This window comes from Neolamprologus brichardi, chromosome 15, assembly GCF_056152115.1.
Source record: "Neolamprologus brichardi isolate AB-2024 chromosome 15, ASM5615211v1, whole genome shotgun sequence".
In the NCBI taxonomy this organism is placed as follows: domain Eukaryota; kingdom Metazoa; phylum Chordata; class Actinopteri; order Cichliformes; family Cichlidae; genus Neolamprologus; species Neolamprologus brichardi.
The window spans coordinates 12,285,828-12,305,389 of record NC_142118.1 but is presented as its reverse complement, the minus strand read 5'-3'; the positions used below and the strand labels follow the sequence as shown (position 1 = coordinate 12,305,389).

At 41.2% G+C, this 19,562-nt stretch overlaps 1 protein-coding gene across 1 annotated transcript in view; it reads left to right on the top strand.

The window, feature by feature from the left end:
* The first annotated feature begins 473 nt into the window (after positions 1 to 473).
* Positions 474 to 19,562, top strand: part of afg1lb (AFG1 like ATPase b) — a 30,317-nt gene continuing 11,228 nt past the window's right edge. Inside the window, exons 1-7 of the mRNA XM_006792479.2 lie at positions 474 to 588; positions 812 to 1,119; positions 5,944 to 6,004; positions 6,100 to 6,201; positions 6,455 to 6,582; positions 10,095 to 10,194; positions 15,614 to 15,672. Coding sequence (XP_006792542.2) covers positions 474 to 588; positions 812 to 1,119; positions 5,944 to 6,004; positions 6,100 to 6,201; positions 6,455 to 6,582; positions 10,095 to 10,194; positions 15,614 to 15,672 — 873 coding nt within the window. The remainder of the gene's footprint in view (positions 589 to 811; positions 1,120 to 5,943; positions 6,005 to 6,099; positions 6,202 to 6,454; positions 6,583 to 10,094; positions 10,195 to 15,613; positions 15,673 to 19,562) is intronic.

Here is a 19,562-nt window from a genome sequence, read left to right as displayed (position 1 = left end):
CATTACACACATCGATTACTACACTACAGACACAAACGTGTTCATTTTACCCTACAACCCAGATCAAACACAGCTAATAATATAAATTGACTGCTAGAACGTAAACTTGTTACTGTCACACCCCAAGCGATCGAAATATAGAAATTTAATGGTCAGTATTATATTATTCTCCTTAAAAGCCCTAGTTCACAGGGTTAGTCATAATAATTAGCAATCCATACCACTTTATAGTCAAAAACGGAGAAAGAAAATCGACAAAATACAGAATACAAACTATACATTTTATAAAAATGTATAATTATATTGTTCCTTTGATGCAAAATCTTATAGGTTTATGTGTATCGATACTATAGAGTTGAGATACATTCGTGACATTTATTTAAATTTGAAATATTCTAAACGCCCCTTCGTCGTGCTATTGCGAAATGCTTGTGTGAAAGAATCTCAATAAAGTTTTAGCGTTTTGAAACATCATGGCGACTTACACGGCTGCTGCCGCTGTCAGTCGCTCATTGAAGTTTTTCCTCAAAGACTCTCCTTTGATTTCACGTCAGATTTGTCGTTTGTCGAGCAGTTTCTCTGGAAAAGGTAGGCGACTCTGCGCCAACGTGCAGAGACTAACCCGTCCGGGAAATGTTTCAGACTGTATTTCCTCTATCTAGATTCCGTGTGCTACAACTACACATTTATTGCTACGACATGTTTTAATACAGCTTTACTGGACTCATATTATAACATCTAGATTATACTATATCCAGGCATATTTTATGTTTGCATGTAACACTGACGTGTTCTGGTGTAATGCTTCAAGGTTACAGTAGTTGGAGGGCATGCTGTTCATCTGCATCGTCCTGCTCCTCGGATCCTCCAGCAGCAGACACGTGTGGTTCCAGTGAAACTCTTGTGCACTTTGATAGCCTCGTTCAGGGTGGCTTCCTGAGGAGGGATGCCCAACAGAGACGGGTTCTCCAGCAGCTGGCCCAGCTGCAGCACAGCCTCAAGAGCTACAGTAATAGTATCTACTTGAATCAAGACATTCTAAACTCAAAAGATGACAGCAGCCAACATCACAGTGGCACCAGAGCAGCCGAAAACAAAGGCAGTGAGCTCACTGAAAAGGTAATGACAGGATTGTTCATATATCATCACAGAGAAGTTGTGGTGACCATGGTTGGAGTGAATAAGGCAGGTTTGGCTTTTCAGAGAAGATACAACTTGCCAGTTTTTATCCCCAATATATACCACAGCTAGTCAGTTACTGCAAAAAATCAGAACTTTTTTTCTTCAATCTATGTATACTTACTAATATATTACACTCTTCTATTAGGTACACCCCCCTTCCCCTACAGAAGTGCATTATGGGCTAGATTAAACAAGGTGTTGGTAACATTTCTCAGACACAGAGAAACACAGTTGCTTTAAATCCATGGTGCAAATCTCCTCTTCCACCACATCACAAAGGTTTTCTTTGAATACAGCAAAATCACTGCCATGTTCAACAAACCAGTGTGAGAGAATTTGAGGTATGTGACATGGTGCATTATCTTATTAGAAGCAGTGGTTACACTGTGGTCATAAAAAAGACATGGACATGGTGAACAATAATGCTCAGGTTTTCAAACAATGCTCATTTGGTACTAAAAGGCTGAAGATAATATCCCGCACACCTTTACCACCAGCTGGAACCGTTGATACAAGTCAGGATGGATCCGTGCTTTCATGTTGTTTACACGAAATTCTGAACCTACCATTGAAATCTTGCAATAAGAATTAAGACTCATCAGACCAGGAAACATTTTTCTAATCTTCTATTGTCCAGTCTTGGTCAACACATGCGAATTATAGCTTCCGTTTTCTGTTCTGAGCAGACAGGAATGGCACTTGATGTGGTCTTAGCTGCTTCAAGGTTGGACACGTTGTAGGTCTAGAGACGCTCTTCTGCATACCTTGGTTGTAACACATGGTTAAGTGCATGACACTGGTAAATGTCATCTTCTTCTTTCTTCATTTGATTGAGAGATACATTTTTTTTGTAGTTTTGCTTCTGTACACCTCAACCAAAGAGAGCTTGCGTAGTTTTGAAAACAAATATTTGGGTAAACTAAGATGAACTTGAATGAAAATAATGAGACAATGAGAAAAGTATTTTGGCATTGACATAAATGGTTCTCTGTAGAACTGAGTCACTTGTGATGACATAAATGCTAATAGAAGTAGGAGGATTAATCGCGAAGTGTGATGGGCCATACTCTCTGTTCAGATTCAGGCAAATGCTGCAAAACTTGATCGGTCAGCGTTCATCACGTTATTTTGTCTAATTAATTTTGAGCCTCTAAAAAGAGTACTATGTATAAAAAAATAGTTGTAATTAACTTTGCATTAACTGTTTTTGGAATTTAAAGCTAAAAATCTGCACTTCAATCACATTTTGATTGTTTGATTTGAAATCCACACACACACACAGTGGCGGTGTAAAAACAATTCTATCTTTCAGTCACAAAATATTTTATCTCAGTTACCTTGTATTTATCAATTTGTTAAACTGCGGGCATATCATACTGGCATAAAGGCCTGGATGACCTCTAATTCCCTACCTCTGAATTCAGACAAAAAAAGGTCACAGTACTCAGACCTAAAACATCTTAGAAAAACAGTGTCTCACTAGAAATTCATTTTAGATATTTCACTTTTACATGACATTACCTTGACAAATATCTAGCACTGCTTTCTTTCTTCTGCACAATGTCCTCAAAATTAGAAACATCCTGTCTCAGAGCAACACAGATTCCTCACTTGTAGGCTGGACTACTATAATTCATTAATATCAGGTTGTTCTAAAAGTTTCCCAAAAAGCCTTCAGTTGATCCAAAATGCTCCAGTGAGAGTACAAACAAGAACGAGAAAGAGAGAGCATATTTCTCCTATACTGGCTTCTCTTCACTAGCTTTGTTTTAAACATTGTAGGGTTTTTACATTACAGTGTAAAATGCCCTGAAGCAACTGTTGTTGTCAATTGGTGCTATATAAATAAATCAAATTTATTGTAATTGAATGTAAAAAGTAAAAAAATGCATTGTTCACTTAACTGTAATAATATATTTTATTGTACTCATGAAATATGATATTTGTTTTTATCGAAAGGTGCATCATCAAACCCTTGATTAATTTTAAACAACCTCATGTCGACATTTTTGAGCACCAGAGTTAAACTTAAGAACAACAGACTTCACTAGAGGTCTAATCACTGTGGCCTAAAGCAACTAGAGCCTCAGTGTTTCACTGTATTTTAAACAAGTTTCATTTTCTGCGAGGAGACGGATGAGCCATGCGGACAAACATTTAAAACACTCTAAACTCGAGGTTCACTTTGCAGTTTTTTCCAGCGCTTTCAACCACATCTCACACAGTCTTCATCATCAGGGAAGGTAGTTTGTTACACTATTAAAATATACCTGCTCAGTAGCTGTTATAAAAATAAAAAAAAAGCTTTTTAGCATGTTGCATGGCAACAGACTGACAAGTGACAACTGAACAAACTCCATTCACCGATGAAGACCATGCAATACTGTTGAAAGCCTCGGGGAAAAAAGCTAATGAGACAGTCTTGAAGGGTATTTATACTCTTTTTCAGGGTCAAGACCAGTGTTATTTCTTCCAAAAATTCCTACATAATAAATAAAAAATACAAAAACTGAAAGCATCGGATTTGCATCGTTTGGATTAGGATGCATTACGCTGGACATTATTTGGGGAACAGTTTAGGATTCATAAGGCAGCATAGATATGTCTGGATCTGGATTGTCGTTGGATTAAAAAGCACCACTGACATCTAACATATGGACGGACTTCACAGAGTCGACTTCCCTGTTCTCCTGTTGTATCATCGATGGTGGCCGTGGGGCTTAGGTCAAAGGGAGGGTAGGGGTCTGGGAAGTTTATTGTGCATGTGAGTTTTGGAACGGCATAATGCAGGGGGGCTGTTGTTGTTTTTAGGTCAGGGGAGCTGACTGTCTACTATTTGGTGGTGGGAGTTTTTTTGTTGGTTGGCTGGCACAGACACACAGAGTTAGGCACAGATTTTGGAAGGCAGCAGGGCAGACCTCCCGCTGGGCCCGTCCCGGCACCCCTCTCACTCTCTCACCGTCCCCGGGCAGTAATGAGGGGATCCCCATTGTCTCAGCCATTCTTGTCCTTTTTGCTTTTGATTTGGGACTCTGACAAATACTTTGGTGGTAGGCTATCAACACCACCACCACCAACCACCCTCACACCCACCCCTCTCCTTTTGCACCTTACTTCTTGCTCTGTCTGTCACATACACACACACACACACACTGACTGGAGTACTTATGCAATTATTCCAGTTTGAATCAGGTCATACCACTGTCCTTTTGGTGTCTGTTCTCTCTGTGAAAGTGCCGCCATTGTCCTCACTAACTGATCAAGTCTGTGAGGAGAGTACACTTGACTTAATATAGACCCAATGTGGCGTGGTTTTGCGGATGGTTGGCTGACAATGGGCCATTGTTCAGTGGGATCCACCCTCTTCAAGACAGACCTGCATCATGGAGTCCTCCTGCACATGGTAGGCCTCCAGCAGGACAGTTGTGTGAATTAAACTTGACTTGGGCTCTGACGATCTTAGCCGACCATGCCTCTGCGAGTCATTTTTGGCAGTGGTCAAAAGAAGTTCTTCCTAAAGCCAAAATGACCATGTCCTGCATGTGAACTTTCCACTCATGTGCCAGTCTATATCCTGCAGCATGAGCTCAGTTAGACAGAGTGGCTGAGGGACGGTCTTGTCCTTCGCCACTCTGCCGTAGCAGAATGGTTTCCAGCCACTGACAATTACCCCGCCATGCTAGAGGGCAGCTTGGGAAGTCAGGGAGAAGTCACACACTGTTATGCCAGAGCAAACAGGAAAGGCTTGTTGCTCTTCCAGTACTTCACATCCAGCCCAGGACTGGCAGTGGATGGAGGGGTGGGTAAAAAGGAGAGAGGGGTGGAGCGGGAATAGACAGAGAGAGAGAGAGAGAGAGAGGTTGGATAGCAAGCTTGTTTTTTAATTTAGATTTCAAACTGCCATTGTCCACATTTTACCAGAGTCAAGTGCCCCTTGTGCATGGACACTGAGTTCGGTGGACACAGAGTACCGTCCTCTAACTAAATTAAATCCAAAGAGGCCAGTACTTTTTTTTGTTTAGTGAGTGATTAATTCCAAAGCTATTTGGTGTTGCCCGGTTACAGAGATGGACGATCCTGAACAACAGCGGTTTTTTTAAAGGCGATAAAAAGATCCATAATTTGGCCACCCATAGATATTCTTCACATTGTTATTACAGATGATTAAGCTGACGGCACATTCGTTCACATGGCTTGGGTCCTTTTTGGCTTTACTCGATATTCTCAGCTTCCACACAGAAGATTTTTTTTTTTTTGAAGCAAAGACCTTTTGATAATAGGAGGCAGGCAGCACAATGACTTCCAGCAGCACCTCAATGCAACAGTACCGTATCACAATTAGCAGCGCTAAACAGGCTGCACAGACAAGTCCACTCCATCTCGTATGGAGCCTCATCCAGTCCTCTCCGTTTTGTCTGACAAATCCCTCCATTGTTCCTCTGATGATGCTTTTCTTTCGTGGGAACCCTGGCTTGTCTTGTTGATTAGATCCCCTTTGTCTTCCTCCCCTGCAGTGGGCTAGTCTGGAGATTGTGAAACCTCACACTGTAGTGGTGGCTTAATGCCTTAGCATACTTTGTTTATTAGATGATGTTTCAGACATTTATTGGAATCAATATGAAGAAGTTTATTTAAGTCATTAGCTATAGAGTGGAAATAATCACTGTGCATAAATTTCAGCGATTATGTTGGTTGAGATTCATGTAAAAAAGCAAAAAAAACGCACTACAATCATCTTAATTTTAATATTTTGTCCCAAAGGAGAAACCCATTCCACCACCAGCACCACCACCCAAAGGCTTCTATATATATGGAGATGTTGGTGAGCTTGGATACAGAAAAAGCTCCTATCATTATACAAACTAACATCTCTGTGGTTATCATAATAACTTTGGTTTGGTTTTCCCACCTTTTCAGGCACAGGGAAGACCATGCTTATGGATCTGTTTTATTCCCATGTGAAGAACAGTCGCAAAAAGCGAGTCCACTTCAACGGCTTCATGTTGGACATCCACAAAAGTTAGTAGCATCCTCCCATTCCTCAGCTTTAACAGCCCAACGTTTCCTTGCATGACTTTGTAGAAGTTTTCCGACTCCCCGTGCAGCGGAGATCCTATATTTATCCCTCTGTTTGTCCTGAAGCCGTCCTGCTAATTGTCTACCATTATGCACACAGGTGAAATTACTGCTTTATTCAGCACTGTCAGTGGGTTTGGGTTGCCGACGCAGGTGTGCTTTAAGATGTGCCTGACGTTTGTGTGCTGCTTTAAAGGGATCCATCGGAGGAAACAAAGCCTGCCAAAACGGAGGTTAGGGAAAATGTTTACCTATGACCCCATATCACCGGTTGCCATGGAGATCAGCAGTGAGACCTGCCTCTTGTGTTTTGACGAGTTTCAGGTGAGCAACCATGTCACAGGCACTGTTGTAAAGCGGAACATTACACAATGAGAATTTTAAATACTGTTACGTGTTTCGATATTTGTAACTACTGCACTTATATACTGACTAAAGCTGCTCCCTCATTCGCGAACGATCACCACAGCGGATGGCTCAGTATGTCTGATGTGGATATATTTTTGTCCTGGATGCCTCGCCAGTGATTTGTGCCTCCTCCTGGTGTCGAACTAGGGGTTTTCACACATTAATTGAAAGCCATGTGCTTTATATATTCACTGATAAATATAGTGCTAGTTAAATTTTCTATATTTTTGCCATGCTATTGTTTACATGTGCTATTAATATAAAACGGGGATACGTGTCTGTCAAGTCAGGCTGGATGTTTCATAAATAATATCTGTGTGCTTTTTCCTAGTTTTAAAAGAGGTCACAAAGAGAAAAGAAATAACTGGGAGTTTATGAAGTTTTCAAGTTTTATTCCCTAATATTTCACATTGTTTAGAGTGAATCTGTCTAGTTGGCTTTTACCAAAGTGTTGCTTTATTGTACAACAACCCAACTGAATGCTGGGTCAGCAGAAACTCACAAATCAGACATCTTAAAATCTTTAAAGAATAAAACAAAGCGATAAACTGCTGTTTATTTCCTGCAGTTGGCAGCAATTGCTTCAAGGTTGACCTCTATTTCTGTCAAGATAAGGAACTAGAAAAAACTTGTTCAATGTTGCACTCTCTGTATTTTGAGTTCTCCTGTGAACAACTGCGTGCTTCTAATCCGAATAAAAAACAGGACTGGGGACACCTAGTGGCCTCTTTTAAATATAGCACAATTGCAAAATGACTTCCAGTTGTATTTTCTCTCTTTAGTGTGTTTAGTCATAGTTTACTAGGACAGATAAAGGTACATTGTTTAATCTCACAATAGTTTGCTCTCAATCCATTACAGCCACACTGTACACAACTAAAGGACCCCCTTGAGTCATTAGTGATGCACAATGTTCTCACCATTAGAGGTGAGAACCACTACTGAGGCTGTCTACTCTCTGTGAGATTGTTAGTCATTCACTGTAGTGAAGAAAAACACGTGTTTCTGCGTTCATCAATAGCCAGCCAAACACATCTGTTAGCAGCACAATGTTGCTCCTTTTACTGATATCATTACAGTTAATGCCAGCAGGTCAGAGGTCACAGAAGGTGCAGTTGCTCCCTCTAATCACTCTCCGTGCATCTGGGTGGATCAAGAGCCGCTCCTTTCATCTGGCCGTCTTTCACATTTTAAACCGCGGCGCTGTTTGTGCATTCTCATTGATTTGTTTTGTTTGCTGTCGCCAGCTTTGCTGTTTTCGCTTGTCGACTGTTGCTACCGGTGAATGGCGGGGGAAACAAGTAGACATGTGCGCGTTGTTTGTGATGCATAAATAAGAGGTTGCGAGGTTGGGAGAGTTGGGGGTTTGGGGTGGGGGGGGTGCGAGGGGCTATACCAATCAGCATCCTCCACCACTCAGCCATGCAAATGAAGCTCTGGGTATCAGTCGCACTCTCCTGCTTCCTTAAGTGAGTGGAGCTAGAAAGCGACTGGCGGCGGCGGGTCAGATGGATCTTATCCTCTTAAATGCTAATGACATTTTTCCATTCTCTTCATTAGCGCCATGCCATTATCAGTAATTTGTAGCCCCCCCCCCAGCTCTCCTCCTCTCCTTCCTTTTGCGACCCCTACCCGGCTCCTCTAATGAATACTCGCCATTGAGAGGTCCAAGATGGAAAGATGGGTAGAGAGTGAGAAAGAACGTGAAAGAGTGAGAAGAAAACGCTCGAGCATCATTGTCTCAGGGCCTCAGTCACTGTGTAGCCTCTGTGAAATTGTTCATAGGTTGTGTACATAAAGAGGTGTAACATCAAAAGAGGTTTAATTTGGCACCCGTGTGCCTCGCTGTAAACTGACAGCCGCTTGAGTAATTGGATGCTCATTTAAATATCGGCAATGGCTGACAGAGATTGCACCATTATTTTTTTGTGCTCCACAAGTGCTACATCAGTCCCCCTCCACCTTTCTCATCCTGTGGGTACCCATTCTCTTTCCCTCTTCCCCTAGTCATTCAGCAATCAATATTGCCCCTCATACTATGCCCGTGTGGAGGGCACATGAATAAACAAATCCATGTTGTATAAAAGGTCATTTTTAAATGATTCTTTTGAAATGAAAATAAAATCCTGTGGTCGCAGGAAATGGGGGCCCCTTCAGAGAGACACTGAGCCTTGGCTTTCTGTTGATTCTCATTACACGCACACACAGTCACACACACACGCTAATTTGATGCCCTTAGCCACCTCTCCTTAGCAAAATCAAGGCTTTAACACAAATGTTAATCAAGTATTGGCAAGGGCAGTGGGGCTAATATGCAAAAAGCAGAAGACTCTCCAGAGTCTGAAAGGAAGCATATGCTGTGGGTATGGCCATCAGAAGTGCCTGTTATATACAGGAAAGTAGGTAAGAGGGAATAAGAGGAGAGGGTGGGACAGATGCATGACTGCAAAGTCTTTCTTTTATTCAAGACATTTTCTTTTAGGGTTTTTAAACAAGAAAAGTACTTTAAGAGTCAAGAATTTGGCATTACAGTGAGGCGGTTTTCTGTTTGTGCATTTTTACATCTTCTTGGCAGGAAACATTGTCATTTAACAGGATATAAATTACTGTTGGCATGAGACCGACAACTTTAAGTTACCAGAGAGGTTGGAAATCCTTTGTGCCCAACTTTCATCGGTCGAGCATCACGTTAAATAAATGTCGCTTTGACAACCGCCAATCACAGGGTAACATTTCTCCCTTTATAGGTGTTCAAAAGAACAACATAGGTTTGAGAGAGAGAGACACAGACGAGAGAATAAGAACAAAAGTGAGAGCACTGGATTAGTAATAGAAAGGTCAGAGCTCTTCATTTAACAGCTAGCGACTCATAAACGTCCTTGCTTCAGTGTTGTCATCGACCTTTGTTCATTGTGGACTCATGGAAATGATGTAGATGAAAAAGGCAGCAGACAGTTGAATTGGATTTATGTATTGTCACACCGTATAGCCTTGTGTCTAGTACATACAACACACATGCACACTTTAATATGCCTTTATGTGGACATGCTTTGATAGAAGCTTTGTCTGCCGTCATGACCCCAGTCCTTCCTCGCATTGCTTTGTTTTTATTATTCTTTCATTCCTCTTGTTTTTCGGCTTTGTTGATTAGCTCAGGTCTTTTTCCTCGCCTCAGCTACTCCACTCAACGGAAGGCCAGTTCTTGACCATTTGCAGTAAATTTAAGTGCCTGAGTGTGTGTTTGCATCCATGTGTATACACGTAAGTTTGGGTGGCAATGACCACACAAAAAGGACTGAATGAGCACACCTGAATGACACTGATCAACATGGACTGTTGTGACCTCAAACACACTTGTGCACACACAGGTGTGGCAAGAAAAGAATAATATGAGATGCTCCTCGACTTCTCTTGCTCTCTTCAATCAGGTGGCAGACATCGCCGACGCCATGATCCTGAAGCAGCTGTTTGAGACGCTGTTTAAAACTGGAGTGGTGGTGGTGGCTACCTCCAACAGACCCCCTGATGGTATGACCAGCAAACATTTAATGCACGTTTTAGCTATTCTTATCAATTATATTGTTGTAGTCTGTAGCAATAATAATATATATTGTGCATGTCTTCCCATTCTACTTCTTTTATTAAAATTTTATTTAAAGCAATGAGTTAAAAACCAAGAGAGTCAGCTGTAATTTTAGCGTCTCAGCAGAAAACACTGTCAACACCAAGATAAATGGTTGCGACTACAAATTGTCAGTAATATAGATGTTGAAGTGGGAGATAATAATGAAATCTCAAAATAGAAGAAATTTGATGTCTTTCATTGCAGCTTCCTAACATGTAGTTTTAAGCTTTGTCATCTTCGTGAGTCTGAAAACTGTTAATTTGGGGAAATTTAGCTCCATTAATAATCTGACAGTACCAGTGAAAAGCTAATATACACTCAACTGATATTTCATTAGGTAAACCACTCTAGCAATGGGTTGGACACCCTTTTCCTTTCAGAGCCGTTTTAATTGTTTGTGGCACAGATTCACCACGTTAACATGATTGCATCATGCAGTTGATGCAGATTTATCAGCTGCACATCTGTGATCCAACTCTATTGGTGCTCTATTGGATTGAGATCTGATGACTGTGGAGGCCTTTTGAATACAATAACCTCAATTTATTGTCCAAGAAAACAGTTTGAGATGATCTGCGGTTTGTGATATGGCGCATTAACCTGCTGGAATCAGCCATGAGAAGATGATACACTGCGTTCATAATGAGATGGACGTGATCAGCAACAAGATTCAGACAGGCTGTAGCAGTAAAGTTATGCTGAGCTGATACAAAGCTAATATCCCCCCACACCATTAGATCACCAGCAGCAGCCTAAACTATTGATAAAGCAACGGAGGGACCTATTTCATCTTGTTTACTATTGAAATGTTGCGGCAGAAATTGAGACCAATTTTGGTGAGTCTGTGCAAATTCAAGCTTCAGTTTCCTGTATACCCTACCTACTTCAAGGTTTGATATGATGTACATTCAGAGATGCCCTTCTGCATACCTTGGTTGTAACAACAGGTTTTGCTATTAGTTCCGCTCTTCTCTGATCTCCGACATTAACAAGACATTTTGAACTGCAGAAATGGTGCTCACTCTGTTTCACTCTGTGCAGGCAAACCATCAGAAAATCAGCAGTTCCTGAAATATTCAGACCAAACACCATACGAAACTCAAAATCACTTTTCTTCCCCTTTCTGATGCATCTAATGTTTGAACTTCAGCAGGTTGATTTGACTCTATGCGCCTGAGTTTTTCCTGAGTTTCTTCCCTGTGATTGAATAATTGGATATCTGCATTAACAAAAAGTTGAATAGGTGTACCTAAAGTTGCCAGTGAGGGTACTTACAACCATAGGTTACTTTATTTTGACCACAATTGTCTTCAAAATACTTTTCTCCTGCAAGAATTGAACCGGCTGCGTCCTGTTTACGGCAATTGACCAAAAGAAACACCTCACCTCTCCCGCCTAGACATGACGCCATCTTTTAACATGCTTTGATGTTGCATTTACTGCCCACAGAGCAAGGATGGAGAAGAAATTAGCAAGTGATCAACGTGGAGATAAATGCATGATGTGCTATCTAAGGTCTTCATCGTCTCTGGGTACATGTAATGTCGATGTCTCAAAGCCTTGAGTGGGTACGGAGTGGATGGCAACAAGGTGGCTATTTACTAGCTATTAAGAACAAAGCCCCAAACCAGGGAAACTTGATAGAGAGGCTGCTTGGTATTAATTACATGGTTAATGGAACTCTAAAAGCCATAGGAGACAACTAGACATGAAAGGCATGCATTTTCTGTGTTTATTGATGTGGAGATGCTAGTATCAAAAAGCCCTAGACATGTTTGGAGGGGAAATTCAGAGATAGGTTTGTGCTAGAACGTTCAGTGTTTTGTTGTTTGATGGGGGTTTAATGCAGCTGAAGAGGGATGGAGGGATAAATGGTGTCTTTTTTTTTTTTTTTAGATTGGGGGACATTATAGTTGATAGCATGCAGTTTACATTAGCCCATTTAATTCCATTGATCGCAAATGTTTTTAATTATTAGGCTCTGTTGAATTATGTATTAATCCAGTTCCAGTAAAGTGTGCAGTGGCACATGTCTTCTCTCTCCCTGGCCTTGTAAATGGTAAATGGCCGGTATTTTTATAGCGCTTTACTAGTCCCTAAGGACCCCAAAGCGCTTTACACATCCAGTCATCCACCCATTCACACACTGGTGATGGCAAGCTACATTGTAGCCACAGCCGCCCTGGGGCGCACTGACAGAGGCGAGGCTGCCGAACACTGGCCCTCTGACCACCACCAGTAGGCAACGGGTGAAGTGTCTTGCCCAAGGACACAACGACCGAGACTGTCCAAGGCGGGGCTCGAACTAGCAACCTTCCAATTACAAGGCGAACTCCCAACTCTTGAGCCACAATCGCCTTGTCACCTGCCGACACACTACTTTGTGTCCTGTTCTGTGTTGACTGGGCTGACGCTGTTGAGTCTACATACGCTAGCTTAGCAGTAGCTTGACTCACTAGACTTCAGCAACTTGAAGTAACAACAAATGCAACTCAGTGCCTCTTATTATGTTACACTTATAGTGAGTACAAAGCTAGCAATAGAACACCAGAAAAACAAATGATCTATTCCCATATACAAGTGTAAAGTATATGGGAATTTACTTTACACTTTTACTTTACACTTGACAAAGGGCATTAAATATGGAGCTTCAGGAGTGAAGGCACGCATATGATGCTAGGAATAGGGTGAGATGGAGGCAGGGGATCCGCTATAGAGATCGAAAGAAGAAGAAGATTACAAAAATGGACTAATGGTTTTAGGTTCCACATTTTGAAGCCTCAGTGTTTGCATTTTGGCCGTAGTCATTTTAAGTTTCTGTTTGTTTGTTCGGGTCAGTGCTGAGAAACAGACTAACGAAGCACATCATAGAATTCAGGTCCCAAAGTCAAACGAACACTGCGGCGTGACTGAGAGTTCAAAACTGTCTAAATTCTTTCATCTTTAATAAAATGATCAGCTGCTGCTTTACCAGGTGTAACAACTAAGTTTAGCATCCAGGCATCCATGAAAACATCACTTCCAACATAAATGAAGACAGAAAACTAAACAGCAGTGACTTTTGTAGAGTTACTGAAGTTGGACTAGCTGGTATATAATGATGTGCTACTAATCCCTAGCAACACAGCTATGATAGCATACCATAAACACAGTGAAGCTGGAGGATGAACGCTAACTTTTTTCCACTCGATAAAAGTTAACACGAGGATTCCCGATGGTAAGGGACAAATGCAATCACATGGCAGGATGCTGTAAACGGACCAAACTTCAGTCAGGAGAACAAGTGAGATAATCCAGCCACAATACGAGGTTAGTCATTAATATACTGCAACAACATGGGAATAGAGCAGCTGCAAGAGAATTCAACATTAATGAATCAATGGTACGGAAGTGGAGGAAGCAAGAAGAATGAGTTGAGTAAAGTTTGACTTATCTGTCTGTTTTGTTTCACTTAATGCACCTTATAATCCGGTGCACTTTATGTATGAAAACAGACCCGTTCATCGACAGTACGCCTTATAATCTGGCGCCTTATGGTCCAAAAAATATGGCATTTATTTTTAAAAGTCGTTTAAAAATAAACAGGTGCTACTAATCAAATGTAGTTGATTAACTGATCATCAGTGTGAGCGTCGGCCAGAGTTTTGGCAGTTTGCTAGTATGGAGCATTCAGGTGTGTGTTAATACAGTGCAGAAAGAAAGATATCAGCAGTCATCTTAAAGAAGCAATTGCTGTTGCTTCCCTTTACTGTGGGAAGAATTATAAAGCCATTTCCAAACAATTTGAAGTTTATTATTCTACACTAAGGAAGATTCTTCAAACTGCGCATACCTCAGAAAAACTGCAAAAATCCCAACCCAGCCCCTACAGGTTAGCATGTTAAATGTTGAAGTCCAGGACAGTACAGTTAGAAAAAAACTGAACAAGTATGACTTGTTTGGAAGGGTTACCTGAAGAAAAAAGCATGGCAGCACAGCTTTTGTTTCCAGAGTTGCACCTGAACAAACCACAAGACTTCTAGAAAAGGTCCTTTGGAGAGACTTGACCATAGTGGAAATGTTTGACCATACTGCACAGCACATTTTATGAAATCCAAACACAACATACCAGCACAAACACCTCATAACAACTGTCAAGCACGGCAGGAGAAGGGTGTTTTGCCGCCACATGATCTGGGAACAATCATGAACTCTTCTGTATACCAAAGTATTTTAGAGTCACATGTGAGAAATGTGTTTCTGTAACAAGAAATGATCTCAAGCACAGCAGCAAATCTAAAACAGATTGATTATTTTCTCATTTTCAGCCAGTGTGTTGCAAAGGCCCAGTCGAAGTCCACATCTCAACCTGATTTAAATGCTGTGGTTGGACCTTAAGAGAGCTGTACATAAACAAATGCCCCCCCAAAACGTAACAATTACTAACACAATTACTGCAGTGAATGTTTAGTTTTTCACACACTGCTTCTGCATCGTGGGTTAGTTTTTGTTAAGTAAATAATGACATGTGTAATGCATCACGAGTTGTTTTTTGCATCTGGTTTTATTTACCTCATTTTAGGACATTCTACAAGGACTAGATAATTATTTTAATATATCTTAACATGTAAAATATTAGAGTTGAAATAGAGTGTGCCTTCTTTTTTCATTATTTTTTATTAAACATTATGTAGTTTCTCATCGGTATAGCAGCAATCATACTTACTACACAGACATAGTATTTGCACCAATAAAGTAAGAAAATGCACGTCCCAAAACACTGAACTCTCTTTCTTAAACCTTTGGCATATTCCAGTCTCATAGGGCACAGTCCATTACAGTATAGAAGTTATTAAGCAAAGGTTATTTTTGTGTCAGGTCCTACTGTAGTAAGCTTAAGTCCAAACATCAACAACGGCCACTTGTTTGCATTTGCAGCTGGAGAGAGCTTGAGCCTCGCTGTGTGTGTGTCTTTGTCCCTGTTTGTGTGTGAATCCCTATCTGTTTTATCTGTCTATCAGGGATGCTACTTCAGATGTAATTTGTTCCAGCCGAGCTAATTGAAACCTCTATTCAGCGAGCTGCTGTGGACATTGTCCGTGCTGAAAAGGCGACAGTCCTTTCTCTGGCCACCATTGTTTGGGAATGTAATGAATTTTATGTTGCTGCCGCTGCCGGTAGAGAAATCCATTTTTCTCCCCTGGTCCCAGTCCTTTTGTCGTGCCTCCCCACCCATCCTTCAGTTCATCAATAGCCACTTTATCTGCCAATCTGTGGCGAGGGGATGACATTATTAGAAGGCTAAACAGCAGCTCTAATACAGGCCCTCCCTTCCTCTTTCAGATCTGTACAAAAACGGACTTCAGAGGGACACCTTCCTACCTTTCATCGATGTGCTGAAGGTAGAGACAAAGTCATCTCTCTCTCTTGTCTTTCTAATTTATTCAGTTGTTTATCTCGCGCGCACACGCAGACATACACGGACACACACTTGCATGTATGCCTCTGTGTCCGTCTTTTTGCGAGTTGCTCTTAGTGGTTTGATGTTTTCTGCTTCATGGATGCTTCACACAGTGTCACAAAGCTGTCTTTGATCATACCAGGGCACACTGAAAGACTCACAGAGAGAGAAAGGCAGAGAGAGATGGAAAAGAGTGTGAGTGGGTACAGGTAATGTGAATGGAAGAGTGGGAGATGGGTGGACTAGCTGTGACTGACCCAGGCTGCTTGCATTTCAAAAGTAGAGGGGGGTGGTGGGCGGGGTGTGGAGCGGAGAAGAGGAGCGATGTGATGGTTAGCATTTCTAGCGAAAAATCTACTTTGCAATTTAAGCAGGTAGCACCATTATCCTGCCTGCATCCCAGATGATCATTGATGTGTTTGGAGTGATCGTGATCATAAATAATTGCATATTAATTTGTTGTCATGCATTTTGCAACAGAGGAGGGCAGCATTCTTGCGCCTTTTATTGGTATTTTGTCTGAATAGTAAAGGCAAGCGTTGACACTGCTGCAATTTTTTTTGGGCAAGATAGGAACTGAAAGTAAGCAGCTTAGCGTTATAAAGAATTTAAAACTGAGAACCACTCCTCTGACACTAAACGTACCGGATAAACTCATAATTGAACAATATGAAGTCCTGTAAGTATGAGGCACCTGAGCTGTGCAACCTTCCAGTTTCATATAATCACACTGATGCAAACCACTTGCGCTGCCATTGTTTCGTTATGTAGGACGGCCAATAATTAATAATAAGTTCTAATTTACCAAAACTAAGAGTTTCCTTAATGCCCCAGGTTGACCACGCTGACTTTATTAGGGATTCCCTATAGAATATCTTGTTATATATTATGACCTTTAGTTTGAATGCAGACATTTTTTACACACACACAGTCACATAAGCAGTGCTCGGCTAAGGTCTGGCTCAGGCACACTCCTGGTATGAAGTAGTAGATAAATGCTCTCTTGTGAGTGCGCTGAAAATCGCCACTCATACTGCTACTTGAATTTTGTGGCTTTTTGAATGAAATTGTTGTTAAATTCTCATTATTATTTGGCATGCCTCATTTGCTTTTAATAGGAACTTTTACACAGGATTATACATATACAATAGTAAACGCCTTATTATTGACTTTTGGTTTATTTTTGAAAACAAATGCATTCGTTTTTGTTCATGCTATGATGAGGATTTTGTTAAAGAAATACAATACATGATATAGAACATAGTCACTCAGATTAATTTAGGCTTGGTTCTTTATAAAATGACTTAACATGGCATTGGCTCTGAATATATTCAGGTATCACAGTATTTTTAACCCTAAAACTCCGGTTTAGCTCTGATATAATAAATAATCTGTTGCATTACAAATGCTAAAGTGAATATGTGTGCAAAATACAGGCAATCTAACCTGACCAGAGTCATTAACCACTGTAACATTAAACACACACACATTTGAAGTCAAACCCACTAAAAGTTGCATAGATTCTTGGAATCACCCTGCACCCCACCTGCTAACCCAGCAGCAGCAGCACCCTTGCCCTCTCTAATCCACCCTCATCAAGGTCCTGAATGCCTGCTGTCCCTCTCTGCCCCATACTGGCTCCTCTCTTTCAGGATACCATGTTTTCCTTTGTGAGGCCATCTGGTTGGAGGGTTTGGGGGTGTTTTTTAGGTGGGGTGCTATGGATTCTCTATAGTGATCTGTCCTGTAAAGTTAAAGCTTGCTAACTAGCTGACCCTTAATAGATTGAATGAATGCTCGCAGGGAGCAGCCGCTGACTCGGCGCAGATCGCCTCCGCATGTGCATGCCAGCGTTTGTTTCTATGGTGAGTGCAGGAGAGAAAAGAGGGTGTTAACATACAAAAATAGCCTCTGACCTCTTCCCCTCATCACCTGAGCCGGAGTGGTAAGGGTTAATCCGCCACTTTTGTCCGCCTCGGATGATGTCTTTATCTAACTGTTGACTTCTGATTAGTTGGGTCACCTTTCCTTCTGCAGCTCCCGATCTTCCACAATCATCCAGTTTTAGATTTAAAAAATGATTTAATGACTTGCAACGCATGGGCTACATACAACTTCATTTAATCCAGAAGACGCTGTTTATTTTTTTATTGTTCATCATTTAGTTTGTTTGCTATTTTTCATCCACACAGTCGTTTGTAATTTCTCGTCCTTTGTAGCATCTCTGTAGACTCCATTTGTGAGTCTATTCAGTTGTTCCGGCGTCTTTTTCTTTGCAGCCGCTGCAAAGCTCGTAGTTTTGTGAAATACAGGGTTTGGGGTTTTTTTCTTTTTTTTTTAATGGATGCTGCCAGTATTGTAACGAAGACACTCTTTCTCTCTCTCGCAAACTGTCCTCGCTCTCCACTCCACTTTTCATTGCCCATCCTCTCTCTCCACCCCTCTATCCCCACTCTTTATTCTATCACTATCCTGTTCTGCTCGCTGGCTTTACTCACCCAAGGTCAGGTCTCTGTATTTTGGTAGCAGAATAGTGACTTTATTTTCCCTCCACTTGTTCGATTGCAGTTGCGCACAAAGCTGCCGAGGGGAGAAAAACATGACAACAACCCTGAGGCAACTTTGAGTATCTCTGAGTTTCTATCCGTTTTTAACCCTTCTTTTGATCCACTTTTCATCTCTTTTTTTTGTGTCACTGTCAATACTGGCTCTGTGCTGAGCAGTTGGTGATGAGAAAAAAATGAAATATATAAATCAAAACAGAATGACAAAGAGAGAAAGGGAAAGACTGAAGAATGAGAGGGACGTGGTCCTCCACTGAAGACCTTGGTAAGAAGGACCGTGTGTGAAGAGCTGGAAGAGTTCAAATCAAATAGATTTTGATATTTGATGACAGTCATTGTCTTTTAAAACATTTAATGGCAGCATGCTTCGAGGGCAAAGCTCACTTCTTTCATATCAGTGTCTCTCTCTGTCTGTTCTGAAACCTGAACAAGGGGTGATAGGACAAATCGATTTCTTTTAAGCACAAAGAATCAAACCAGGATCCTAATTGTTACCTAAATTTTAATTATGGCAGTTACCTTGGTTCCGTTTGGGCAAATGATGTTTTCCTGTTTTCTATCAGAGTGTTCAGATGTCAGATGTGTAATAGTAAGCGTGTACAAATATAGAAATGTCTCTTAATTCGACTTTCATGGGGTGCGTTTTTGCCTTTGCTAGTCACAGTACAGACAACCAAGAAAACAGGGAAAACAGTAGAAGTCAAGCCACCCCAGAAGTGACATAAAGTCAAGCTCCTCTCCCAGTAGATCAGCTGATCTCAGCGGGAGCCCACATCATCTGGCAAACTGACTAAACTGACTAAAGTCGCATGTGCAAACCATGTTCACCCTACCTAACTGAATCACTGTGACATCTTTATTCACTGATGCCTGCTCTGTTGTCTTCTTGCTGCTTTCAAAGCCCACAGGAGGAGGTCCCAGAACAGAACTGTACCACCAAATACAAGTGACCGCACATGGAAATAACAATTTTTGGCTACAGTGATCCTAACAGAAATTCTATTCTGAGACTAACTTTATGTATATTACTGACATCAATACCCTTTTGAATGTCAGATTTGAATTATTTGCATCCATTTTAATACACCAGATAATTAGTTATTTACTAATCAGTATCTTTATAGGCAGCAGACTAAGACAGAACACAATCTAACTCGAGACCGAGGTGCTGGGGAGAATTAACTTATATGTAAAAGAAAAAGTTTTACAAAGTCAGCGGTACAAAATCTCAGATGGATGGGGGTAGTACGGACAGGTTTTCACAGTG